General features: G+C 40.7%; 1 protein-coding gene across 12 annotated transcripts in view; it reads left to right on the forward strand.

The window, feature by feature from the left end:
* Window positions 1-16,971, forward strand: part of SIPA1L2 (signal induced proliferation associated 1 like 2) — a 245,594-nt gene extending 228,623 nt beyond the window's left edge. For 8 of the 12 annotated variants that reach the window (XM_074990163.1, XM_074990167.1, XM_074990168.1 and 5 more), the window contains 4 exons: window positions 5,417-5,470; window positions 6,432-6,555; window positions 13,865-13,946; window positions 15,756-16,971. In XM_074990163.1, the coding sequence (XP_074846264.1) occupies window positions 5,417-5,470; window positions 6,432-6,555; window positions 13,865-13,946; window positions 15,756-15,902 (407 nt within the window). In that variant the 3' untranslated portion in view covers window positions 15,903-16,971. The remainder of the gene's footprint in view (window positions 1-5,416; window positions 5,471-6,431; window positions 6,556-13,864; window positions 13,947-15,755) is intronic. The other 4 variants (XM_074990169.1, XM_074990170.1, XM_074990171.1 and 1 more) reach the window with 1 other exon arrangement.
* Window positions 16,972-27,180: the final 10,209 nt, after the last annotated feature.

Genomic DNA, 27,180 nt, shown 5'->3' on the forward strand with positions numbered 1-27,180 from the left:
TTGCTTGGAGATAGTCTTGCTGATTAGTGAACTCAGCAGCAAAAGTACCTTGATTTTTGGACCATTTCATGGTTAGGGCAAATTGGCTTCAGTGATGCTGTTTGACCCACCCAAGGCTCCATCCTGTCTGCCTGTCAGCTACTTGAATTTTGCACTCCTTTCCAGAGTAGTCAGCATAGTTTCTGGACTCTTCAGTGATCTGAGGTGCATGAAGTAGGCATAAGTCTAGCTAGGTCAAAAGGATGCCAGCATTCTTGTCATGGTTCAGTTCAGCACAGCTCAGCTCAAACATTGATTCTCTTTGTGTCCTTGGCTACAAGGCTTGTAGCATTGTAATGTATTTCCTCAACACTTAGCTACATTACTATGACATGGACCGTGTTGTTTATAGACTGTCGTGCCTATAATTTAACTCACTTGTAGTTTCACCACTTGTTCTCATTAGTCATATTCCAAATTTATGGAGATGCAACCTTTACACTGCACAAGTGTATATTCTTGGTGTCTAATACAGGAAGAGCCTTGAAGAGCTAATGGAATACAGCTGAAAGCAAAGCTGGCAGATGAGACTACAGAGAGGGAAGGGACGTAAAACAAGATAAGAGAAGTGAAAAACAGATATTGTATCATGGAAAACAGAGTAAGGAATTGAATAACATAGAATTGGGCGCTACTAGGCAAGACAATAAAGAAAAGAGGATATAATAGAAGGAAAACAAACAGAACTGAGAAAAGAGAAAAAATGCATAGAGATTGAGAGAGTGAATGGAGACAGAAGGGTCTAAAGAAATGTCAGAGAATAAGAAGTAAAAGAGACAACCTTTAAAAATTATTTTATTGCCTTTTTTATTGTACTTCTCTGAAATCCTCCTAGTTCTGAGTTTGAGGCAGAGCAGTGTAGTTTTGAGTACTTGTATTATATTGCTAGAGATAGCTACTCTGCAAAATCAAATGACTGAAGAATATAACAAAGGCAAAAAACTACAGACCTCTATGAGATATGCCCACAACTGCTTTTCATTCTAGAAGACTGGGGTGGGATGTAACCATAAACACTGAGGCTGAAATATGCTAATGAAGTGCAGATGCAAATTCCCCATACCTCATGAGCATAAGGTCATGTGATTTGGAGTCTGGAAGCTTTTGGGAAGAAGGGGCCTCCGGAAGGAGGCCTTCCTTCCAGAAGATCCCTGGTGGGCCACACTTCTACACGTTGTTCTGGAGTCCGGAAGACCGTCTTCTGGACTCCAAATCATGTGACATTATGCTAATGAGGGGTGGGGAATTTGCATCCGTGTCTCATTAGCATATTTTGGGACATTTATTAGCATGACACTTTTGGAAAAAGTGGCATGTGTAGGAACAGCTTGACTGTTCTGTACAGTATTTGAGTTGGTGTCAACTGGGGGTTTTAGTGTTAAAAATGGGCTTTAAATTTTTTTTTTTTTTTTTAAATAATTTGGGTCTTAAACAACCTGGCAGACAGTCCCTTTACATATTGTTTATGATTTCATTATATAAACAAAGGTGATTTCAGCCACTACTGTATACCAGGTATTTTTATGGTTCTACGCTACATATGCCAATTAGAATGCAGCATTGCTTAATGCCATTTTATTTTCACGGTACCATCTGTGCTACTATAATTGATATTGTTTTGAACACCTCCATCTTAAATCTTTGTCATTTAATAAAAGCTAAGATAAACATAATGGAATTAGGGGAGACAGAAGCAATCAGCATAAAAATAACCAATTAGCTTGTAAATTGTTTAGAAAAAAAGTTGAAAAACGTTTAGGAAACGTTCTGTCCTATGATATGCATATATAACTTCTCGTGACTTCAGTGAGTGAATGTGTATAGGATTTGACCTTGAGATGAGAGTTTAGCAAGGAGTGTGTCACTTAATGCACCATTTCATTTTTACCCTTCTCCTATGATGCTGTATATTACCTAACTTCAATTGTTTGGATTTTTTGAGCCATCTGTTATGCTGTTGAACATGTGTGGTTCTGGTCCAAATTCATGCATGGGGCGGGAGGCACGTTTTAGCCCAGTGTCTCATTTTTGACCACCTCTGTGATAGGCAATTTTTGTTTAAAAATTTGATGCGAGTACCCCTGTTTTCTCAAATGATTTGCTTTGTCCGGGTTGCAAATGCCATTCCAAACCGAAATTAGAAAAAGAAATGTGTCATTCAGGACGATTTGATAAGCATGTTGAGCTTCCATTAATATGGACAGGAATTGCAGGTTTTGGTAGCAGAACCCATACATGAAGTGTTGGAATCATAAACAAAAGACTAGATTCTTCTCTTATCAATTTAATTCCATTGGTATCTGCTGAGATCTTTGATTACCACTAGTGCCAGTGAATGGTGGGTTCACATTCAAGGAGTTCAAATTGTGTATATTGTGTAAAATTCCATTTTGCATAGTCAAGAGCGAAGCTTTTTTGGTAAAATTCTGTCCTCCAAAACAGATTCATTTCAGTTCACCTTTTAAAAACTGCCCTGTTAAATTGTTGAAACAATTCGTAAACACGAGAAAGTACACATGGACTTATTTAGCAGGACTAGAAATAATAAATATGCGATTGAATGTGATCCTTTGCAGTAGCCGTAGCCATTGCCTCATTTCTTTAGACAGAACTGTCTTAAGCACTGTTTTAGATAGGTAAAATAAGAGCTTGTTGGTGATATGTTAGCTGTTATGTTTGTTGTCATATTAACTTTGTTTCTTAGGAAGCAAACTTGGACTCTAAAATTAGCAGCATAAATGAGGATGTTGTTTTTGCAGTAACAGTTCACAAAATTATTTATTATGGAGTGTGGGAGCCTAATGGTTTCTAACAGCTATTTATTGACATTGTTGCCCAACTGATGAGTGATAGGTTACTATTAACGTTTCACAAATAAGTGACTAATAAAATTATGTTTAGAGCAGTGGTTCTCAAGCCATGGGCTGCACACTGCCCAGTTAGCATTCACTTGCGGACCAGCTCTGCTGTGTGCTATCAGGCTGCTGGCTGGCCATGCAAAGTTGTGGGTGTGGGGCTGCTGGCCAATTCCACAGGATCTGAGCCTGGTGTGTCGGCAGCTGTCTGGCCCTGCAAACTCTGAGGTACACATTGGGCCTGCCCCACATTGTGAGGGTCTCGGGCAGCTACTTGGCTCTGAGATTTCAAGACAGCCCAATTATACCATAGAGTCTGTGACAGCCAATGGCCAGGGCAAGGCCATGGAATGGGGGACCTAGGCAGTCATGGGGTATGCAGCTGCCTGGTCCTGTTTGGCAGGGTCCAGGATCAGGATCAGGATCGGGGCTGCTGCTGCTCTTCCGTCCAGCCCCTGCAGGCCAGGTAATGCATTGTGGGCTACCTATGCAGCCCACATTGTGTAGTGTAATAAGTTGGTTTAGAGCACGCGGAGGAAGTAGCAGAAGCATTATAATAAACACTTCAAACCACACAAATTCAATATTTGAAATTTAGTAGAAATTTTGTAGGGGCTAAAAAGTTATAAATGCACAAGTTGTAGTCTCTGCACATGTAAAGTAATACAATCTGTAGTTTTTTCTTTCAAAATAAATTTTTTAGCTAAATTCATGAAGGATATTTATAAACTGAATGGCATTCAGAAAAGAGACATGAGAGTGATTAAATGCTAAGAAAACCTGCCTTATAATCAGTGTTCTCAATGGGTTGCCTTCTCTTTAAGATAAAGGGTGACTTGATAAATTTATTAGTACTTTACATGAGCAGCAAATACTTGATAATTGGCTCTTCAGGCTAGCAGGTAAAGGTATAACATGATCCAGGGCAGGAAGCTGAAGGTGGACAGAATCAGGATGGAAATAAGTATGTTTTTAACCTTGAGGTTAACTCACATGGGAACTATTTACCAATGGCCAGAGTTTATTCTCCGTTCCAGGAATCAAGGGTCCCCCCCCCAATGATATGTTCTAGGAATTATTTATGGGAAGTTTAATAGCCTGTGTCATACAGAAGTTCAGACTACATGAACACAACTCCCTCTTCTGGCATTGGAATCTGTGAATCAATAGAAAAAATTTAAAAACTGTGTGAAATATTTTATTTTCAAACTTCACAGTGTGCTTTCACTGACTGTTATGAACATCCTTTGTATACTTTCTTGCCAAAGTGGTGAAAGGTGCTAGTTTGATTCACATACTTCTGCTAGGTGCAAAGCTACAATTTTTAACTCTCAGTAGGCCAGACAAGCAGCCATTTTTCTTAAAAATGACTAGTCATTTGTATGAGGAAAAACACTGAGTAAACTATATTGGAATAGCATTATCAGTGACAAAAAATGTGTGTTTTGCCCATTACTAACCATTACTTAACTCATCAGATTGGAAAGCTAGAAGCAGTATAAGATTTGCCCCTGCTCTTCTGTTGTCCTTGGTCAAATGTAATCCAAGACTTGACCAAGGACTCCATGTAAGCTTGAAAGTTCTCTCTTTCACCAACAAATGTTGGTCCAATAAATGATACTCTCACCCCACCTTCTCTCTGTAACCAAGGCTTAGGCAAGGGGGGCAAAAAAAGAACATGTGAAACAGGTAATTAGACACGTACCTGAAATTTACTTGTGCCCCCATTTCTTTTGTTTGCAGTCTTTCCTCTGGCACTTCACTTGAGCTTGGAAATTAAGTTTAACTTTCCCCAATGCTTAATTTAATTAAGGTATATTGCTTCAGTAGTGTGAGTTGTGTCACTGTGTTAGCAACAGTGGGTGAAATTTTTCTGTTCTCACTTTAGAGGTGTGTGGGAAAACTTGTGACTGAAAAAGTGCTGAGACATATGACAGATTGCAAATAGGGATAAAATTCAGGGAAATTACTGTTATAAAAAGGTTGTTTGGAAAACAGATTTAAAATTGCAGATTTACTTAAAAATAGTATTATAACTGGAAATGACTTTTCAGTCTATACAAAATGGACACTTTCTTGTGGGGGTCACTGTAATGACTTCACAAAACCTTCTAATTGTTATGATCTTGTATTGTTCAGTTTTTTTCTTCCCCCCCCCCCCCCATCTTGGTAGCACTTTTATAACAAGTCACTAAAAATTCTTTCCTTTAAAACAATTTGCCATATTTACCAGTTAACTTTTGTGGTGCAGCACATCACCATACTTTTTATCAGAATACTGTGTATTATATTAGGGCCACTGGGCATGAAATGTGTAATTTCAACCATGTTTGTTAGCATTACGTAAAAATTGTTTTTTGAAAGGCATAAGGGCTCCTCACAAGAAGAGGCAGTCTGAGCTGCATTGACAGTATTCCGTTACTGTATGTGAATCTGACATAAGGGCCACAGTTGCTTTAGCAGAGAGAGAGAGAGTTGGATGTATTCTGTTGTTTATAGGAACATTCTAAATCTTATTCCAGGTTTTGACTCTGATGAAGATCTTGAGCCGGTCTGTCATCATGCATCGGTTCTAGGTGATGCTCTGGGGTTGATGGTTGGCTTTTATCTTTAGTAAACCTTCCTTTCTGTTGCAAGTGTTTGCACGTTTGCATGGTAATGCAAGCTTTGGGGTGGGGGAGGCAGGGGAAGAAGGCATGTCATGGCCAGAGTCAGTAGAAAGCTGCAGGCATGGAATTTATATGGAAATCAGTTGAATCAATCTCCACTGAGTATGTATTTTCCATGGCCAACAATTTAAATAATAATGAACCATTTACTCTAGTTCTGTGCAATGATGGCCTGCATGGCATATTTTTCATAAATGATGTGTGGTATATTTTGCCAGTTACACTGAGTGTCAACTGATAATGATGTTAGTCATTGGGAGACAGGCTGAGTTCCAAGATCGTGGGACATATACTATATGCTGGTGGCCCTACTGTAGCATTATTGGAACTTGAGAGTGCTTGCACCCAATAAAAGCTACTTTTTGTACTTAAATATAACAAAATAAGCAAGTAATAACCACACTTGTGCACTGCTTTTTAATAATATAGATAACCAGCAGCTTAAGCAATGGGCTTGAGATATCAGAATAATACAAATGGAGCAGTGCAGATTTCTGTGGAATTTGATCCCTAAGTTCTGTGGAAAATGTAAATGTTATCCAGGAACTGGTATCATCACTGGTCATGGCCCGTTTCCCAGGTCTTCTCTGGATTTCAACGAATCCAGTTTCCTATTCAAATTAGCGCTAAATAGCCAAAACAAATATATCACTCTGCTGATACTTGCAAACCAGATGTTGGTGCAGCTTTTGAAAAGAGCAACTAACTGGAACTTATTGTGTGTCTCCTGATTGTCCTCAAAGCAGTGATGTAGAAATCTACTTTCCAGGCTGTAACCAGGCCTAAATAATTGTGCATTGGATTTTGATTTCTTTTTTTAATCATCTTTGCAGATAGCTTTACATTAGCTTTGGTTTTGCCTTTGCAGATCAGAGAGTGGCTTCTTTTTGCACTTTGAATGACATGCAGCAAGCTCCAGGTTTGGAGGGTGCTCAAGAGTTACCTTTGGATGAAGGTCCAACAAATGGAAAAGATTTCATTGATGCAACTGGGTATGTAAGATTTAGAGCACTTTTATTATGAAGCAGCTGACACACGCTTCCTCTTACTCTGTTACACTATGTGTTCTGAATAAGTTCTGAAACTATATGATGTACTTATTAATTCCTTTCTTACTCTTCCATGCCAAGAAAATAAGCTAGAGTGCTAACTCATGTTTATTCCATATATGTGCTTACCACATGCATCAGTGCCTGAAGTTTTTCCCTTGGCTGTATGCTTAAGGCTCTGTTGCCCTCTAGAGTGGGGTCCATGTGACACGGCGTAAGTGGCCCTGCTAACTGCCTCCCACTCTCGGTTCCTTTTTGCTGACAATGATGGTGAACAGAAGATTTGCTGCTCTTATTAACATTTAGTAATCCTTCTTATGAATTATTAGAACTTGTAATTTAGTGTACATACTACTTCAGTTTGTTAGTCTTAACACTAGTTTAGAGTTTCATTTAGCCAGGAGTCTGAACATGTCCTGGTCCCCAGGGTTTAAGCCCAGCAATTGTTGCAAATCTCTATGGGCATCAAAGCAATCCTTATAGTAGATGTCTTAGATGCTTGGGAAAAGGTCACATAAGCAACAAGTGTCACATCGGCAAGTCCTTCAAACCTAGGACTAAGAAAGAACATGATATTCAACTTAAATCATGCCTGATAGAGCTGGCACTTTCGCGAGCTCTGGAGCTCTGACTCATCACTGCAGCATTGGTGCACAGAGACCTTCGGGCGCTATCAGTGAGCTAGCGCCAATCTTTTTCTGTAGCCCTGGTGAAGAAGACAAAAAGGATCCTCCTACTCCCCATAAAGGGAAGGACAAAGCTGGGGGCAAGCCAAGACCCACACTGGGCAGCTTATCTCCCCATTCAGGAGCTCAGGGTTCAGCTCATGTCGAGTGATGCAGCCCACCCAACACGGATGTGGGCCTTCATCAGCTTCAGGTGCCACTGACTTCCAGAACCCTCCAGGCTGCTAAGAAGATTCTAATTCTCCCAGTGCTGCGCACACTGACCCCAGCAGTACCTAACTCTTGAGGTAAACCCTCTTGAGACCTTACTGCTTGTCCTTGCTTCAGCAACAGCACTGTCCATTGTGAGGGACATCCTGCTTGCGCTTGAGAGTGGCCAACCACCAGGCTTTTCTTGATCACTATGACTTTAATACATGGGAAACTGTGGCCAGGTTCAAGAGCTCACTCCCAGAAGGTTCCTGGGAAGAATTCAGAGTGATCTTTGATGAGGGTATGGCCACAGCTAGGGTGACCCTTCAAGTGGCATCTGTTGCAGTGCACACTACCTTCTGCACCATGGCATTGGCCATCTCTATGTAGCAAGCTTCCTTGCTACTCCTCCCTTGTGGATTTTCCTCCAAGGCACAGCGGTCAGTTCAGGACCTCCCCTTTGACAGTCAAGCCCTGTCTGCAGAACAGACAGACATCAAGCTGCATGGGTTGAAGGACTCCTGGACCACTCTGAAAATCCTGGGGCTCTACATCCCAAGCTGGGATAAATGATTCAAACTGCAGCCAGCTCAGGGGCAAGGGAACAAGTCCTGGAGGGGCCCACCACACAAAAAGGCCCAGGACCATAGATACCACCCACCCTACCCTCTACGCAGGTGGGCCCAACCCAGTTCAAACAAGGACCCAAGAAATAATTTTGATAGTGTCCTGGATTCAGTATCCCTGTTTTCCCCCCAAAGCCTTTCTGTTTTTCCCTTCTTCTTGGACTGCTAGGTCCTCAATATGGTGTCTCCAGGCTATACCATCCAATTTTGTTCCATCTCTGCCATCCCTGTCCCTCTTCAGGGAACCATCTTGCAAGTCTCCTCATACAGGAGGTTCAGAGATTATGGTAACTGGATGAGGTAGAGGAGGTTCCACTTGCCTGCAGAAACAGGGAGTTCTATTCCTGGAATTTTTTTTTTAAATTCCAATGGCCAAGGATGGTCTGCATCCCATTCTAGAGCTGCAAGACTTCAACAGGTACCTGAAGAAGCTAAAGTACTGCATGGTCTCCCTGGGCTCTGTTATTCCCTCTCGGATTTGGGATAACCCATATGCCGCCCTTTACCTGAAGGATGTATACTTTTACGTAGTAATCTTCCCAAGTCACAGACACTTCCTCCAATTTACAGTAAGTTCTGCCCACTACCAATTTGCAGTCCTTCTGTTTGGCCTGACCGTAGCACTAGTGGTGTTTTATCGAGTCCATGGCAGTGGTGGCAGCTTACCTCAGGCACTGGAATATCACGATCTGTCTATACCGTCTAGCCCATGAGAGCTCACCACCTAATAAATTATTTTGTTAGTCTTCAAAAAAGCAGTCCAGTAGCACTTTATTTTTATACCACAATGATTGAGTTTTCAAGGAAGCCTTAAGGCACAGATCCAGTGAGCTGCTGCTGTTTTGCAAGCTACATGCTGCTCCCTGGCATTCCTGGTCAACAACAAAAAGTCAATGGTAGTTCCAAGGCAAAGGATAGAATTCATTGGGATGATGCTCTGCTTAACTCATACAAGGGCATTCCTGCTGCTAGACAGGTTTCAAGCCCTGACAAATATCATGGTATTTCCCCTGACGATGGCAAGGGTGTGCCTGTGACTGCTGGGCCTCATGGCAACATGTACATGCCAAGCTTTGCATGCAGCCCCTGCAGCAAGGCTGGCCGTGACCTGTGCCCAGTCCAGGGATCATCTGAAAAGGATGGTCACCATTCCCCCAGCAGTACTTATTTCACTGCTTTGGTGAGCCATTCATGAAGAAGCTTAGCGGGGAGTGTACGTGCACAGAGGAAGGTGGTCCAAGTAAGAAACCATCAGTCAGACTCCGAGGTATTGGAGTACAGTTCTGTAGCAAAGGTTGGATTCCCCGGCTGCAAAATCACCCAATGTTTAACTCCCCCATTATCTGGAGTATATCAGGTAAAGTTCAGTCTTTGGGCATGTTCGGGTTTGCGTGCAAGGTCTACCTCTCTAATGTCTTTCACTGAGTAACAGTAACTTTCCAGGACTGACCAACCATCTGGAATATTGAAGGGGAAATAGTAGAGGCAAAGAAGAACTTGTCCACAGGAAACACAAAAAAGGCTGTGAAAAATTGGCCCATTAGAAGACACACATTGCCATCTGTCAAAGTTTTATGGTACATAGATTGCACACTGATTATTGCCTTAGAAAGTGAGCCTTACATGCAAGAATATGTATCTCAACATATATGCTTCTTTAAATGTCTCCATGCAACATCAACACTCAAGCAGCTTATATGAGTTTGGAATATACGCTGGAAAATTTTAGATCCATTAATAAAAAGTTGACAACATGGCACAGTTGTAACCTTATTCTTTCATATTTCATTGTTTAAAAAATGGATAATGCTACTGATTTTCCTTAAATCAGCACTTAGGTCCTTCTTATCCTTTGGAATGTCTAGTAACCTGATTATACAAAAAGTAATATATGTAAAATTATGTTCAGCATCTTTTCAAACTACTGACTTCCAGGATAGGCAGAACATGTGCAGCTTACTGTTTGCTGTTTCTGATGATCACCAAAAGGAAAAAGAATAGAAAGAAAATTATTCCAATATGAAAGAAGGCTGCAGTGTTTTATACTAGGCTGCAGGCATGTCAAAGAGGAGACACCTCTTTTGGGGGGTCTTACTGAGAAAATAGTCCAGAAAACATTAAAGCTTATCAGCACCCTTCTGAACTCCCTAAGGAACAGCAGTGGGTCCAACAGTTTGCCAGGGTCTGATATTCCTTTTGAACTAGTAAGTCAGTAAGTAAGACTGTTTTTAAACAGCTCAGATGTGGGTCTCAGCATTGTACTCCACCAAGGACTTTCAAAGAAATGTCATTTGAACAGTGTCTTCAGCAAGTCAGGATATAAAATATTACAAGAGCTGCATGTGAGCTTCTACCACTGCCTTAGAAAAATTGTGTAGGTTGAACCTCTCCAGTCCAGAACTCTCCAGTCTGGCAGCATCTGTGGTCTGGCACGATTTAAGTTAGCTGGATTTCCACTTACCATATACGTGAGCAAGTTTCTTGTTGTCCCATAAAGTTTATTTACAGCCACCGGTCCTGGTTCTCAGTGTGCTGTTGTTTAGCTCTAGTTTACCCATAAATGTCTTCTAAGAGCCCAGTAACCAGTGAAAGTGCTGGTAATGTACTAAACAATATTGACCGCCTGTGGTTTGGCAAGTCTCTGGTTCGCACCAGTCAGGTCCCAAGGGTATCAGACTAGAAAGGTGCAACCTGTACATAGGAAGGTGGTTCACCATCTCCCCTGCCTTGGAAAGCTACTTAATGAGAGCCCAGGGACTGCCAGGGTCACTCCTGGGCTAGCAATACCCAGGCACCACTGATGGTCAGATCTGTAGTCCCCTCAGTCTTCATGGAGGAGGAATTCAGGTGGCTTTGATGATTGGTAACTTCAGGCAGCAGAGGATGTATTAGACTTTAAAGCTGGATTCCCTTTACTATACCTATAGACCAATGATACCTCTAACTTCTTTTGAAGACAGGAGAGAGGTCAGCACATTAGACTGGAGCATTATATCTCCAAATTCTAGAGTTGCTTCAACATTAGCAAGAGAATCTGAAGCTACTGAGCATTTACTTCCTCTTAGAAGAAATTGCTGTGAGAAATTGACACTCTACTACTACTAATTGTATTACTGTAGCATCCAGGAGCCTAGCCATCAACCTGGACAGCATTAGATGTGGACAACACGCACTGAGCACACACTCTCACTACAAAAAGATGTTCTCTACCTCATGTGGGTATTGTGGTTGCCTCCTGAAGTGTACTGCTATTAGGGCAATTACTAAAATAAATACTCTTTGCTCTGTAGCTGTATGCAGCACTGTTGAAGCATTCAAAAGCAGCCATACGTTGGTACTAAGTAAATGACAGTTGTATACCTCAGTGAACCTGGTGCTCTAGTCCATCTACATCCTTCCTGTCAAGTTTAAATACAGTGTGGAAAGTGTGTGGACAGCCAGGAAGCTTAAATGTCTGCAGCTACAAAACACTGATGCAGTAGGAGCTTTGCGCCTAAGGACTTTAGGGTAGGCAATAGCTGGGATAGGTGCCTTTCCTGCACAGTGCTTCTAATCTTCACCAGAAGAAAAGATTATAGAATGTAACTTTGAAGGGGTGAGAGGATAGTGAGTGGTTCTCTGTACACCAGCTTCTATCCCAGTTAGGTGCTAATTTCAAACAGAAGGCTTTACATGGCTGCCCTGCAAGCTTCCTAGTTGGAAACTGACTGGGGATGGCTGCAAAAACAGAAATTTCTGTGATACAATGAATGACAAGGCATATGCATTCAAAGCTGCAGATTTGTAAATGCTTAGCAATGAAATGCACAGAGCTATTTACACAAGTTATCCTTGGAAACAAGCTGCACAGACTTTAAGATGTTCAGTCCCCTTAAGGCAAATGCCCAGGGGTCAGTTTGACACTGAATTTTAAGAGTGGTTAGTATGGTCAGGTAGATGGGGTGAAATGACAGCTGTCCCTGAAATTCTCTGGCAATAAATCAGGAGGTGCTCACAAGCAAACCTTCTAGCTTTAAAGCATTTAGGTATATAGTGGGTTAGTAGGATCTGACCTTCTTTGGTAGAAGGGACTGCATTTGCTATTCTGTCTCCCCAATCTAGTTGAATTTGATAGGTGGAAAATTTACAGAATTCATTCAAATAAATATTTTAACACCACTTGAGAATGTTTAAGGCTATTTTTTCAAGGGCTGCATTATTAGAGCATGGGTGGCTCTGTGATGCCTGAAGCCTTCCCAGTTGTTCATAGGTCTCCAGACAGATGGTTATTTGAGGAGGTAGCTGACCTATGAAGCTCCCTCCTTGTCTTTTCTAGGGTGAAGCTCTTTATTGCTATCCACCATTCTGTCCCTCCGTTTTATTTATTTCTGACCAGTTCCATTATTTGGATGGAGCCGATCACTGAGTGTTTTGTAAATCTGCAAAGCAAAGATGGTACGTGGTGCCCCCAGCTGGAACAAGGGGCTTAGGCCTTCAGAATCATTGGAGTTCCTCGTCTGGTGACTTGGTATAAGCAAAGGCAGCAGTTGTGTGTCTTCAGAAAACAAATATAGGCAAACCCTTCGCCCCTGCTTATAGATGAAGCAGAGATACCGTAACATTGTAAAGCTAAAAAAGGAGTTAAGTATCAAAACTACCCTAGTCCACTGCTTGGAGCTTTAGGTTATCATCTTGCTTCTTTCCTCTCTATTGGGGAACTGTGGTTCCAAAAACCTGAAACTAGCTCTATTGGGGAACTGTGGTTCCAAAAACAGGAAGATACATTCTATTGCTGAATCTATTAGTAGTTTTATTTTTTTTTAACTTTACTTTGATTTTCAACTTGGAGTGGAATTAAAAACAGAAGTAGGGGGCTTTAGGCTTTTTGCTTACTAGTGTTGTTTTAATTAGAAACAAGTGTAGACAAATGAATCTGTTCACATATTAAAGCACACTTCTCAATGACTTTAAACTCATCTCGCCTCTTCCAGCTAGCATTCATCAGGAATAGCAAAAAGGCATGCAGGCATTCCATTTTTTAGTGTTAGCAAGTTGGATGGGTTTGACAACATGCATGAAATAGCTGATTCAGCTCTGTATATTTCTTCAGTGTCTCTCATCTAGATAAAATAATTCATATTGCATCTAATTTAATCTGTGAATATATATATGTAATTTTCTCCCAGTGTGTTCACTGTCATTTGTATGATATGGGTGCTTCTCTCTGTTTTCTCTGCCATGCATTTGATTAACCTGTGGCTATATATTTGTGCATTTGACCTTAAAAATGTTTGTCTTCTTAAAGTCACTAGTTCATATTTTTACTTGAAATGGCACAATTGCAGACCAGAGAGAACAACTAAAACATCCTTCTTGCTTTATAATCATTGCTGTTGCAACTTGCTTTGTTACTAATGTTCCTTATCGAAAAGCAGCTTGTTAACAAATACACTCTTAGCATTATTTAGCTAAACAGTACATTTGCACTATGAATACATATGTGAGTAGTATCTGAAGTATTTCCTTTTTAAAGGCATTTCTGCTTTGTTAGTGTGAGATGCAGCAATGTATTTCAAACCTCACAGTACCAGGTTCATGCTTGACCAAACCTTTTGTTGCTTTTTCCAGCTGATGGACCCAATTGGCCCTGGGTCAATTGTTTTGGCTTTTTTTGGTGTGATGTGTCCCTATAAAATATATTTTATTGACATTAAGGAAGGAAGTATTTTGAACGAACTGCAGAGTGAAGTTGTTGTTTTTACTTTGTAGGGCACACACTCCATCTACTCTGACTGGAAAAGTAAACCAGCTGGAAGTAATCCTCCGTCAACTACAAACTGACCTTCGGAAGGTAAAAATCTCCATCAGAATGAAGTGTCCCCATGGTACTTCAATAGAAATAATTAAAGTTCTATAGAACCTTTCATCCCAGGGTACTAAAGAGTGGTACATCCATGTGATGGGCAGGTCACCCCACATAAGCCTTGCGTGTGTTAATGTGGGCAAAAAGAGCCAGTTAACCTGATGTGTTGGACCTGGAGTTGACTGAGAAGGACAAACTTCAGATCAAGAGCTACTGGGGGAGACACTGCAATAGGCTTATAAAACTGGAAATGATGCCAACAGGGGCTGTAGGGAAGGGCATGCAGTCACTCCCTAGAAGGAAAGAGAGTTGGCCAGGAACAGTGTGGAAGTCCAGGGGAAAGGTGAGCTGTGGGGTTAGCCAAGAGGAGTGAAGTAGCCATGGGGGAGCGGAGGGGACTCTATTGGGAAAGCCAGAGATAAAGCAGGAGACAGAGACATGGGCTAGGAAGGGCCCGGGGAAACAACTACAGATACTGAGCAGACTTGCACTGCTAGTCATGGGGCCTGTGGGCTGGAATCTGGACTGTTGGGCAGTCCTAGGTTTCTCTACCGGCCACTGGCTGGTAGAGGTGAAATGGAAGACTGAGGTAACATCTGGATAGGGTGATCATACATCCTGTTTTGGCCAGGATGGTCCCTTTTTTAAGTCCTGTCCCAGCCATCACCTTTCTACCCACCTCCCCAATGGAGCATTTATCCCTTTGCTCTTGTCAGCAGGAGTGGTGCGCCCAATGCCCTCTTTTGTCAAATAAGGGGAGCACAGGTACATGTCCAGAAGAGCAGCTTAGACCAGGCCCATGGGAGGGGGAAGGGAGGAAGTGCAAGTGGTTTGGGCCATGCTTGTGTGGGGAGGTAGATCAGACACTTGGGCACATGACTCAGTCCAACCCTGCATGAGGGAAGGGGGACCCCCAAGCTAGCACCACACTGTGTCCCATTTTCCCTTTGGGAAATATGGTCGCCTTGCATCTGGACAACTGGTGCAGTGGGGCTTTGGTACCCAGGAATGCTGGACTGTGTAGTGACTCAGCTGAAGGGTCAAATCAAGGAGGTGGAGCACTTTCATGAGCAGTCAATGATATGCAACATATGGGGTGAAAGTTAATTCCCAGACCTAGCCATAAAGAGGCATATGTGTAGTAAGTGCTGCTGTGTGCAGTCCATGAGATTCTGTGCTGCCAGTGTAATACTCAGCTTGCAGATGAGTAAACTGAGGCACAATGGTTTGAGATGTGACTGGAATCAAATGGAGATAGTGGCAGAGCTGGAAACAGGAACCTGGCTGCTAGCTCTGTTAAGCAACAAACTACATTTTTTTTGATGATGAAATAAACCATTAGAAGGAAATGAGTAAAGCCAAACATTTTTCTTTAGCTTTGTATTTGTGGAATCAAATTCTTGTGACTTGAATTCTTCTACATCACTTGTTAATCCTCTGCTCTTAAATCTTTTTTTGGCAGGAAGCAGATTTGGGAGGTGTCTCAACTAGTCAGACCCTGTTTGTAGGGATATGTCTAACCTGAACTACAGATTAATTTTTAGTGCTCAGAACTTTGTGTTGGGTTTTAGAATTCTCATACAGAAATTGCACTTGGTTTTCTTTTTAGCCCTGCAATGTTATCTTCTTCAGTACAACATTGCAGCAAAGCTTGGGTTTCAGCTTCCAATTTAGTACGTGTCAGAATGGATTAGGGAGCTAAAGTAAAGAGAGCTTTATGACTCACCTCAAAATATGAGCAACGGAAATAATGTCAGTCTGGCTTCTCACTTTATTTGACTTATTTTTATTAACCAGGAGAAACAAGACAAAGCTGTTCTCCAAGCTGAGGTCCAGCATCTGAGACAAGATAACATGAGACTTCAGGAGGAGTCTCAAACAGCAGCTGCTCAACTAAGAAAATTTACAGAATGGTTTTTCAATACTATAGACAAGAAGTCCTAATGGCCAGGCCCTTGGAAAGCACTATTTGAACTGCGTTAACAGCTGTATTTTTGAATTAGCAAAATATAATTTCATTGTGTTCACAATCCATTTTAGATGTTTCTGCAATATTCTCTGTCTAGCTCTATTCATTGGAAGAAGACTGAGAGCCATGTGGATCTATCTTTGTATTCAGCTGAAGAAAGAGAATAGCAGACATTTGTTGTGTGAAAATGAATGTAAAATTCTTGGTGTCATTTTAGACATTCTTAGAAGATGCTCTGGGTTGGGGTTACCTGAAGAGGAACATTTTGGGTTTTATTTCCTGTATTTCAGGTGCTCTGGTGAAGATGTTAAAGCAATTTACAGTAGCTTGGGCTTCAGTATTGTAAGATAAAAAGAATAACCAGACATATACCTTAATGTTTAAAAGGTGCTCTATTTTTTTGTATGTACAGTAGTTTATTTCCGCAGTCACATTGTCATAGCAATAAGAATGGAGGTATAGTGAATAGTCACAAAGCTGTGTTTATAAAACGTTAGCACTGATGTGTTTAACAGTAGTTTGGATGCAGATACATTATAGATTATTTATTTGCAGGAACAAACGGTGCCTGAATATAAACAGTGTTCCAATTTTTCTAAAGATACACATGCCTTGCAAATGGCTCACTGGGTTAGCCCACTCCAACTTCAGATAATTTTGTATAGTTGATGTTCAGCTAAAAACAGTTATACTGCTTAACTATTAAAATCATGTCTGTGAGCCAATCTCTTGTACAATGCCAAATTCATTTATCTTTGTACAGAAGCTTTGATCGAGTGTCTTGTATTTAACACCTTTATTTAAGCTTATTTAACCTTCAGTTGTTAATTTTATAAAGTTTTTGTTTTATCTGCACTATGGTGAAGACAGCTGGCTGCGAGCTGTAATAGTTTTAGCTTGCCCAGACTGTACTGAGGAATCCTAGAAAATTCTAACAATTGGATGCTGCTAGTACACTGTTTCTTTGTATGCTTTAACATTTTTAACTGTTTCATTTGAGATGAACATACATTTTGCTTTTTTAATAAACATTAAAAATATAAACCTCAAATTGTTTTTGTTTTTGTGTTTTTTTTAAATCCTACAGAACACATCCAATTCCACTTCCAGAATTTAGGTTCCTGTTCAGTCCACCGTGAGTGTTACAGGCATATAGCTTAATTATTTATATTCTAATACTGAGAAATAGCTAAGCATCCCTAGCTCCTGTTCATTTCTTAGAATCAAGCCCTTAATTCATGTTGTCAAAGTTGATGCCTTCTTTGGTGTGATCTGATCTCTACTTGTGACAGGATATCCTGACCAGGGAACAAAAACAATCCCATAACTTATTTATATTGACCTAAAAGAACTATCGCTGGACCAAGAAGTGTAGAAATATCACTCAAAGGGCAGAACATTTATTTTAATGCCAGATAGCTTGCCATCTTTGTGCGCAATCAAAGATTTGATTATGCTGTTAGCATCTGTGAGCTATGAAACCATACTGATGAGAGCTTTAGCCTATTTTACGTTTGTCTTTTTTGCTTCAGTTCCACATATTGTTCTATCTTTAAAATCTACTGGAAAAGGTGCAATTGTAGGAAATGAATTGAAGCTAATGAGCCCCTTTGATGTTAGTCTGCCAAGAAGAAAGCAGTTTGAGACTGTGATGTTATTGAAAACATGGGCTCAAGACATCGATTCTAAGTGAATATAGAAAGTCAAGTTTAAAGCCCAGTGTAAAAGCTCCCTGTACATGAACTTAGTTGATTCAGATTACATTCTGCATCCACTTTGTACTGTGTGGGCTAAATTCTGTTTTCTAAAGTGGAACAAATATCTGGCTCTGCTAAAATATTGTTTGAATGAGCAACAGTAAAAATCATTCTTGAGCAGAGAAAATTAAGGCTTTGGCCAACATCTTAATAGCACAATTTACTAGTGGAATTGAGCTTGGGGGATGGGAAGCTGCATTCTACGTCCCTGTACTTCTGTGGGCAATGTCTGGCAAAAGAGTTCCATTAGCTTAGAGTAATTAAACATGGCAGTGTTGTGTTCCACTAGAATCTGATTTAAACACCTTGCAGAAGTCATTAGTAAACCCATCTGGGCTGAAGACCATGCCAATTCGCAAACTCTGTACAACCTTCACAATTTCTCTCAGTAAAATATGCCTTTAGGAGAGACGCTTGTGTTCTTTGGAAAGGAGTACTAACTGACGTGAACTCCAAGAAGAGGCTTTTTCTGGTATACTGACATGGAGTTTGTGTAATAGTTAATAAAACATTGTAATTAATGTATTACCAGAATATAGTGCATATACACCAATATCTGATTTCAGCTGCTGAAATAACTTGGATAATTGTGCAAAAAATGTTTGGTAAATAGATTTTCTTTCTCTCTCTCTGCCTCCTGGTTTCAAACACTAGAATAGTTTGTTCCACAGTGATAGAATTCACTAAAGCATGGTGACAACCATTTGCAAGCTGTTTAACTCAGATTCCAGTGGAACACAGGACTGCCATGTTTAATTACTCTAAGATAATGGAGGCTTTTTTTTTTTTTTTGCTGGACATTGCCCATAGAAGTGCAGGAATCTAGAATGCCATCCCCTCTCCCCACTCCCAACTTCAACTTCACTAGTAAATTGCAATATTGAGATGTTGGCCAAACCCTACAACCTTACTTGCATTGTAATTCCCAGTAATCATGCCATCAGCTGTTGGCACTTCTTGAGTAACCGCTTAGCATCCTGAGGGAAGTGGCTCACAATCCTGGTGTTAAATGTTTAATGATGTGAGCAATTTATCAAGTTTACCACAAACCTTATTGATCACATGCGTTTAAATGTAGGGATTTGATTCTCCTCTTTCAAACGATCTCTTGACAGGATCTTAGTACTCAGGAAAACAAGAGATTAAATGCTACCAAGAGGCAGCCAGCACCTTAGTGCTCATCTGCAGAATTCCAGTATCAAACAGAAATCAATCATCCATGCCAAGCTGTGGGTTGTTTTGTTAATGTAAACAAAAGTCCAAGTGCAGCTACAATGAGATAACAAAATTGTTTGAGTTTCTGACCCAAAGGTGTGGGTATTCTTTGCATTGTAGGATACTCTGGATTTTTTTTAAAATAATGTGGATCTTAGTTTAATACAGAGATTGTCTTCTATGGCCATTTGTCCACCCATTCATGACCATGACTATCTCACTTCCCATTAATGATCTCGTAACATCTTTGTGGCAAGTGCAGAAACTGCTTACGTTACCACTTTCTTACTAAAATTCTTGTCGGTAAAGATAGAAATGCAGAACTCTTTTGGTATGATTTTCCTCCTGTGGAGGTAGAACTAAATCATGTTGTGGTCATTAATATTTAGTGCCTAAGCTATGTCTGCTTCTCGAACCAGCTCCTATGTATACTTTTGTATGCCCTAAATCTAGCTGTTCGGAGAAGCAATTGTTTAAGGTGCAGAATTGTTTCTCTAAATCTTATTCCTTTTCAGACATTAACTATATTATCACTAAGATGCATATATTCCAGCACTAATAACCAAAACCTTAATGAAACTTGAAAATTGTTTAATTTGAAAGCCTCAGAGCCATCCAAATTCACTCCAATTTGTCCTTTTTTCTTGGTCTACCACCAGAGTTTAGTTGGAAAAAGATCTCCAGACACAAAAATTGTGCCTGAACAGTTGAAAGGTTTCCTGTCTTCTGCAACATACTCCACCTTTTAAAACCCAGAATATAATTTATGAAAAAAGATCTTCATCTTACAAAACACTTTCTGTGCGCAAAGGTGACAGTAACGGTGCTATGAAGTCAAATTCAGCATAAGGAACCTCTGAGGTAAGATCTAAAATTAAAAAGGAAAATCACGTCAGGCAGGGCCTTAATATTTTGTGATCACTGTCTGTAGATTCTGTCAGTGAAGGATTAACATTCTGCCTGGTTCCTATTTCACAAGAGAGAAGAATGTTACCTTCAATAAGGACACTATTAAAAGATTCTGTACTTTCATTCTGACCTTGCACAATAGTGATGCTTCTTTCTAATAGACTCTTTAAATCATTCACTGCCTTTTCTAAGGTACAACTTTGAGAACCCACTGAATCAAATTTAGACTCTTAAGACAAAGCAATGGATTCAGAGCCTGATTCTCCAAAAGTACTGCTTCAAGTGGAGTTTCTGAAATCTTTTCCATGGAAGATGAATGAAATGAAAAAAGCATTTGGTTGGTTTCTTTTTCTTTAAAGCTGAATGAACAGCAATGCAAGTTGTTGCAGCTAATTGGGATCAAGCTGGGAAGATGAATAGACTAAATCTCTCTATCCTTTATACTTCAGTGTCTGAACCTCATATTTTATTGACCTCTCTTGGCAAACTGTTTTTAAAAAGGAATAAGGCTTAAGACATAAAGGAGTCTTATTCCTCCCCGAAAGAAGAATATTTAGTGGCTGCTTTGCTGTATTATATACTATAGTATTTATACAGTAATTTCAATAGAATGGCCAAAAGAGTAAAAAGTGGCAAAGAAATCCTGTACATGTAGTTTATGGACTCTTCCTAATCCTCAGCTTCACAACATGAAATTATGAAAGCTCAAAAGCATAAAAGAAGCAGACAAGCTTTTTCCCAGCTATTATAAGTGAAGCATTATCAAATGAACTGATACCAGGTCAGGTACCCTTGACTCTACACATCACACAGCAAAAATAATCTGTCTGGAAAGAGATGGAGTGTGAGCGTGACAATATTTTTTCTTACCAGTAAATTGTAAATGGTGCATACTAGCAACATATTAATGGTAATTTGGTTGGGGGCAGGGGTGGAATTTAATTAGCATGGATAAATTGATGTCGAAAACTCAAAACACATTTTTGAGGTTTGAAATGTTAGCTTGTGTTGTTCTCTTTGACCACCTGCTTCCCAGACAGAAAAGAAATTGTTAAAATACCTGAAGAGAGATGATTGTCCATGAGTTTAAACCTGACCAGAAATCAGTCAAGATTTCTAGCTCTGCTTCACAGACCCAAGAAATTCTACAGAGTGGTGTGCTCAGCCAAACGCCACCTGAATTTAGACACTTGAGAAGCAGTGAACCTCTAATCAAATTCCATTTTGATCAGCTTGGCAATGTGTCACTACCAGGATTCCATGTTTCACAGAAATCAGATTCTGTGACTTGTATGCCAACTAGTGTGGCTGACCCTTGAGCTGCCCAAACAGATAGTTCCAGGGAGAACCACATCGGTTACTGCTGGAGTGGCTCCACAGACAGCTACAGGGCTGAGCGAGTCTGACTCCCGAGCATCAGCTGGTATGGCTGGCCCTGGGACTGCCTGAGCAACAGTCCTGGGGTGGCAGGAGCAGCAGCAGGTGGGTGGTCCTGGAAAGTGGCTGGGGCACCTGCTGACTTCAGTGGCCCCCTGCATCTTGTGTCACTGGCCTCAGGGTCCCCTCCCTTCACAAAGCAGCATCCTCCCTGATTCCCCAGAGCAATGCCCTGCCCCCTCCCCCCGCAGCTACAATTTAGTTAGGTGCATTGGAAAGTCACAGACAGGTCATGGGGCTGTGAATTCTTTATTGTCAATGAACTGTCCATGTCTTTTACTAAAAATACCCGGGACTAAATTGTAGCTTTAGCTGTGACTATGTGAGAGGCTGGAGTTATGATTTACTGAATAAAATGTCACTCCACAGTGTTAAGTACCAGCTCTCAAGACAAGGCCCCACAATTTCTAATATTGTCTCCCTTTGGGTTCAGAATTAACAGGATTTAAAAAGCAAAAGAAAATGGTAACTTTTGTGGAAATCCAAGCTGGAGTTGCACTGAAACAGCCTGAACATCTGAAGCTTTGCAAACATATGTTGCTTTCCGGATGATGGATGCTTGTACGTAATTCCTGGCAGACAGTGTCTGCCTTTCTTCCACAAGAACTAGTCCCCTTCTGTGCAAGGGGAAAAAGCACCCAGCTGTTCCATGAAGCACATTTCAGTGTGTGCTGGAGGAATGCAGAGTCACTCTGCATGTCCTTGAGGAAACGTACCACTCACGAGCTTGCCAGCTGATCAACAAGTCTGCAACCTGGCTGAAAATTGTCACTGACTCTCCTGTACTGGCACAGCCCTAAGGGTTTGTGGCTGTTCTCCTTTTTTCTTCCTTCCCCATGTCGACCTCTGGGGACCCAAACAGAATAAGAATCAGCATGAACAAAGCCAGGCTTCTGGACACTCTCTCTGACCATAAACCTTACTTTCTTTCCCTTTCCTACAACTTGATGACTTGGAAGACTGAACAGCTCCAAAGTATTCTTTGTGGGAGTTTGGGTATACTAAGCACGTGACACAAAATGGACTCCCCCTACTGCTAGTTTTGAAGCATCATCATCATCACTGCAGGATACGTAAAGTACGAATGGCTTTTGCTGCTCTCTCTTATACATGGTTGCAAAATAAGAATTGCTGGGCATTCAGCACTTTGAAAGTTAAAACATAATTTAAATCTCCAAATATGGTCTAGGAGCTGAAATTTTATGCAACGATTTTTTTTTTTAAAAAGGAAAAAGCTTGGTCTGCTCTGTTGGTCTCTAGTCAAGCCAGAAGTCCCTGCCTACAGTTAGTGAAAAGCCCGCCCACCAGGTCCAGCTTTTTGGACAAGGAGGCACCAGCCTGCCAACTTAGTGGGACAGCCCTAGGTTATCAATGTATCTATTACTCCCACCTTACTGGTGGAATCTGTCACATCATTTAGTGTATATCTACCCAGCAGGTTTATTTTGAAATAAGCTATTCCAGAAGAGCTATTCCACAACAGCTTATTTTGAAATAACATTCCTACACACAAAATGCATTTCAAAATAGCACTTCGCCATTTTGAAATAAAGCATCTGCACACACAGATCCTGTTTCAAAATAGAGGCAATAGACGCACTATGGCTCATTTCTAACTGGGCTGTATTCCTTTCCTATTTCAAAACAGGTGCTGTTTAGACACCATTCCTTGTGCAATAATATTTGCCAATTTTGAAATAAGCCAATAAACCAATTATATCAAAGTAGTGGTTGCATTGAGTAGATGGCAGGGCAGTTATTTTGAAATAACTTGGCTGTGTACACCTACCCTTAGTAAGAACTGCTCCAAATGGCATAGTTAAGTCTACCCTCATTTTGATGCTTTTTTAAAAAAAAAAAGAAAAAGACCTGATTCTTTAGTGATACTGGTGGAAATCAGTAGTTAATCCCACTGAAATCAAAGAATATAAAGCTGGTGCAAATGAGAGGAGACTCACCCCTTTTATATGCAGAATGATGAATTATACCCAGATACTGTTTAAGAATTGGGGTCAAATGAATAGACCAAGAATAGGAAAATAAAGTCTTTCCTTATTAACCGTGACCTCAGTAGTGCACAGTTTGTTGGCGCATTGATTTCTAACGTTGATGTGGTTTAAACCACTTACTTAGTCATTTCCTCTTTAAAACCAGACACTTTAAAAGTGAAGCATCCAATAAGTCTTTGAACATCTTGCCAATTGTCTGATAAGATTGTTGATATTTAGAGAAACTTTAATTGGGATGCTAGCAAGATATCACAAGTGTCTTCGACTAACTTTATTCACCTCAATTAGCAAATCCTTTTGGAAACTTGAAATTTATCTTCCTCTCCAAGCGTACGCTAGTTTGCAATTGATAAGTGGCTCAGGAATGCTACATTTGTGTTACCAAACAAATGCATAAAATGACTGGATCATTGCAAAGAAAGTCAAGGAGGGAGAGTAGATGCAATGGTTAGGTCTAACATTAGTGAACATCCTGTCGCAATTCAGGGAAAGTGGCCACATATATAATTCCTTCAAGGTCCCTCAAGGGGCACCTGCTTATAGGCTTCAGAGCACCACCTGTAGCCTTTCTTGATTCAACATCCTGGGTCCTGATCCAGCTCTTTCAGGCACTTAGTCCCAGTGGAGGCAAGCCACCCAAGCACACCTGCTTGCTTTCTCTTCAGAGACAGCCAACACTTTGGTTGCCAGCCATTAGAGGGTCACCCACCATTCTTTTTAATGCAAGCCTGTTTTAGTCTTAAGGCAAAAGCACTACAGAAAGTGTATGTAAAACAGGAAAAGAATCTAACACACATACCCATCGGCTCACCAGACATCATCCCCCGTTCTAAAACAGGCTCTGGCAGGAGCAGTCCTTCAATACCCTACCCACAGGGTTTCCGTTGAGGTCACAAATTATGCACTGCTTCAATTCTGAATAAGCATACAGTCCGATGCGGCTTCAGTTATCCAATTCCTTCCAACCTTCCCTAAGGATTGGAGCCTTCCATGGATCAGGCTTCTGTCCATTTGCTCGATCCAGAAGATGGCTCTAAGCTCTGTGCAAAATCAGGCGATTTATCAAAAGTCCTTTTGCTGTCTGTCTGGTTCTGGGAGGTTCCAGTTTGGTCCACATATCACTCAGCACCAGAGAAGAGGATCTTCAAGGGCTCATAATCAAAGGAATTCTATTATCATCTGCCTCCTCTCCAAAAAGGTACGTACACTACCACACAAACACAACTACATTATGATGAACTCCAAAGGTAAGCTAATTCAATACATTCAACTTACAGCCAATAGAGGTAAACTGTCTATTGTGGGAAATGGTCAGTTTGTTTTCTCTTCCCTTCCCACCTTGCCCCGCATCTCCAGTGATGATCTGATAGTAATGAACTGTCCAAAAATTTCATAAGGAATATTAAACACGGTACCTCTGGAAAATTACTCAGTTTTAGATGGTGTGACCATTCCATCAAGTGCCTAAGTCACCAGTTTAAAAGAGACTCTGGTGCTTAGAAGACTAAATCTCACTGATAGTCAATGGGATTTAGGCTCCTCAGTGATTTTTGAAAGTGAGATTTATGCTTCCAAGTCAGTCACCTTTTGAAATGGCCACTCACTGGTAGATCTGGAAACCCAATTGTTACTGGTGTTAAGCGCAAATTCTGAATTATAGCTGGAAAGCCAGGATACAAAGTGAACTATGGGCAATTGTTTTCATTTCAGGAGGACACAAAGGTTCTACTGGCCAAACATGTTCTCAAGAAACTGATGATGAAACTATCAGCAGCTTCAGAGGTGAAGAATCAGGACAATATCAGGAACTGGCTTAGGAATTCTCGCTGTTCCTAGCTCTGCCATTAAATTATTTTTGATTCATAGTCCCTGGGTCTCAGTATACGCAGCTGTAAGCTGTATAATCTATAACCAACTTCTCAGCTGGTGTGAGAGACTACAGGTTCGGCTACTATGTTTTTGTACCCTGTACGTGTATTGCTTTAGGAGTTGCTATAATAAAGGTGTTACAGCTCCCTAATGCAGTGATCTCAGTATGAAGTAGTAGCATTTACTTCTAAATTTGTAAGATTAAGTTGTATGTATAAAAGCATCTTTATACCGTTGTAATTGCATCCATGCTTGGAAGCTGCACTGCTTTTAATATACCTGAACCGATACAGGGGTACGGAAACAGTGTGGGAGCAAGCCCTTAGTCAATGTTTAGAAATAGCTCTGAGATCATTGGCTGAAGGATAGTTTATAAATACTAAGTATTTATAGTGTTTACTACAGGTTGGACATCCCTGGTTTGGCACCTTAGGGCAATGACCGGTACCAAAGGAGGGAGTTCCCCAGAGTAGGGGAGATCAGTTCTGGCCCTCATACCCACCTCTACTCCAGGCCGGCTGTCAGAGCTGTGTGGTCCAGGAATACATGTGGTCGTATCAGACCACGCATGTTGCAAGACAAGAGTCCTAGTTTTTAGAGGTTCAGCCTGCACTTTCTGAAAACACATCTGTGCAGGCTCCCTCATACACCCAGTGAAATTGCTATACTCTATAGCTAATTTGAACATAATTAAAATATATAAGATTTTTATATAATATAAAATATTATAAAATATATCATAATATAAAAATAAAAGTTGAGCTCACCACAATATAGGTCTCAGTATGGGCTAGATACATATCTTACTGTAGCCATACACCACGTGGGTATGAGTGATAATCAAAATGGCTGAGAACTTAAAAACTGGGTGCAGGTTGAGTGCCTCTAGTCCAGCACCTTTGGGATCTGAGTGGTGCTGAATGAAAGAATTTGCTGGATGACAGCTGGTCAATGTTCTCTAGCAGCATTACCAACACTTTCACTGCGTACTGGGCTGTTAGAAGACATTTATGGGTAAATTACAGCCAAACAACAGCACAGAACACTGAGAGCCAGGATTAGAGGCTGTAAACAAACTTTATGGGAACCACAGGAAACTGGGCCACACGCATGATAAGGGGTCATCCAGCTAACTAAAATAATGCCAGGTTATGGGTGCTGCTGGAGTATGCTGGACTTGAGAGGTTCAACCTGTAGTAATAGACTGATCGTCTTGGTAATACTCAGAACAAAAAGAGATCTTACAACTATGCTGGGAGCTATTTCACTCTGACTCAGACATTCTAGTCTTTAGTGCAACACTGTGACAATCCTGGAATCTTGCTATATTGACGGATAGCCACTCATTAGTTTGCAATTCTCCCTGCAACCCATACAAGAGTTATTGTTTTAATGCACCGGACTAGGCTAGAAAGAGAAAATCCCTTGCTATGCTCAATCCTTTGATTTTGGGATTATAGTCTCAGAGGGGTAGCCGTGTTAGTCTGTAACTTCACAAAAACAAAAAAACAAACAAAAAAAACAAAATTGCAAGCAGTCCTGTAGCATCTTAAAGGCTAACAATTTTATTGATTAGGTAATGAACTTTCATGGGTAAGAGCCACTTCATCAAATTCTGGAGCAAAAATGAATATTGGAATATTGTATACAGCTGGGAGGAGGAAGGAAGAAGAAGCAGAGAAAAAGAAAAAAATAGAAATGGAGAAGAGAATCACCACTTAGTAGTAAGACCTGTGGAAGGACAAAATTAAGTTAAGTGAGATGGGTGCCACCAGTATCAAAAGTGTGAAACTTGTTCTTGTTGAGTGTAAGATACTTGAGATCTCTGTTAAGCCTGAGGCTAAATGTGTCAAACTTGCAAATAAATTCCACTTCAGAGGTCTTCCTTTGTAATCTAGTGGTAGACGAATGGCTACTTTAAGGTCCATTATGGTATGGCCTGGGAGATTAAAGTGTTCCCCTACAGGTTTATGTGCATTCCAATTCCTGATGTTGGATTTATGTCCGTTCATCCTTTGGTGCAGGGACTGTCCAGTTTGACCAATGTACATTGTGGC

This window comes from Carettochelys insculpta, chromosome 3 (assembly GCF_033958435.1).
Source record: "Carettochelys insculpta isolate YL-2023 chromosome 3, ASM3395843v1, whole genome shotgun sequence".
Lineage (NCBI taxonomy): Eukaryota > Metazoa > Chordata > Testudines > Carettochelyidae > Carettochelys > Carettochelys insculpta.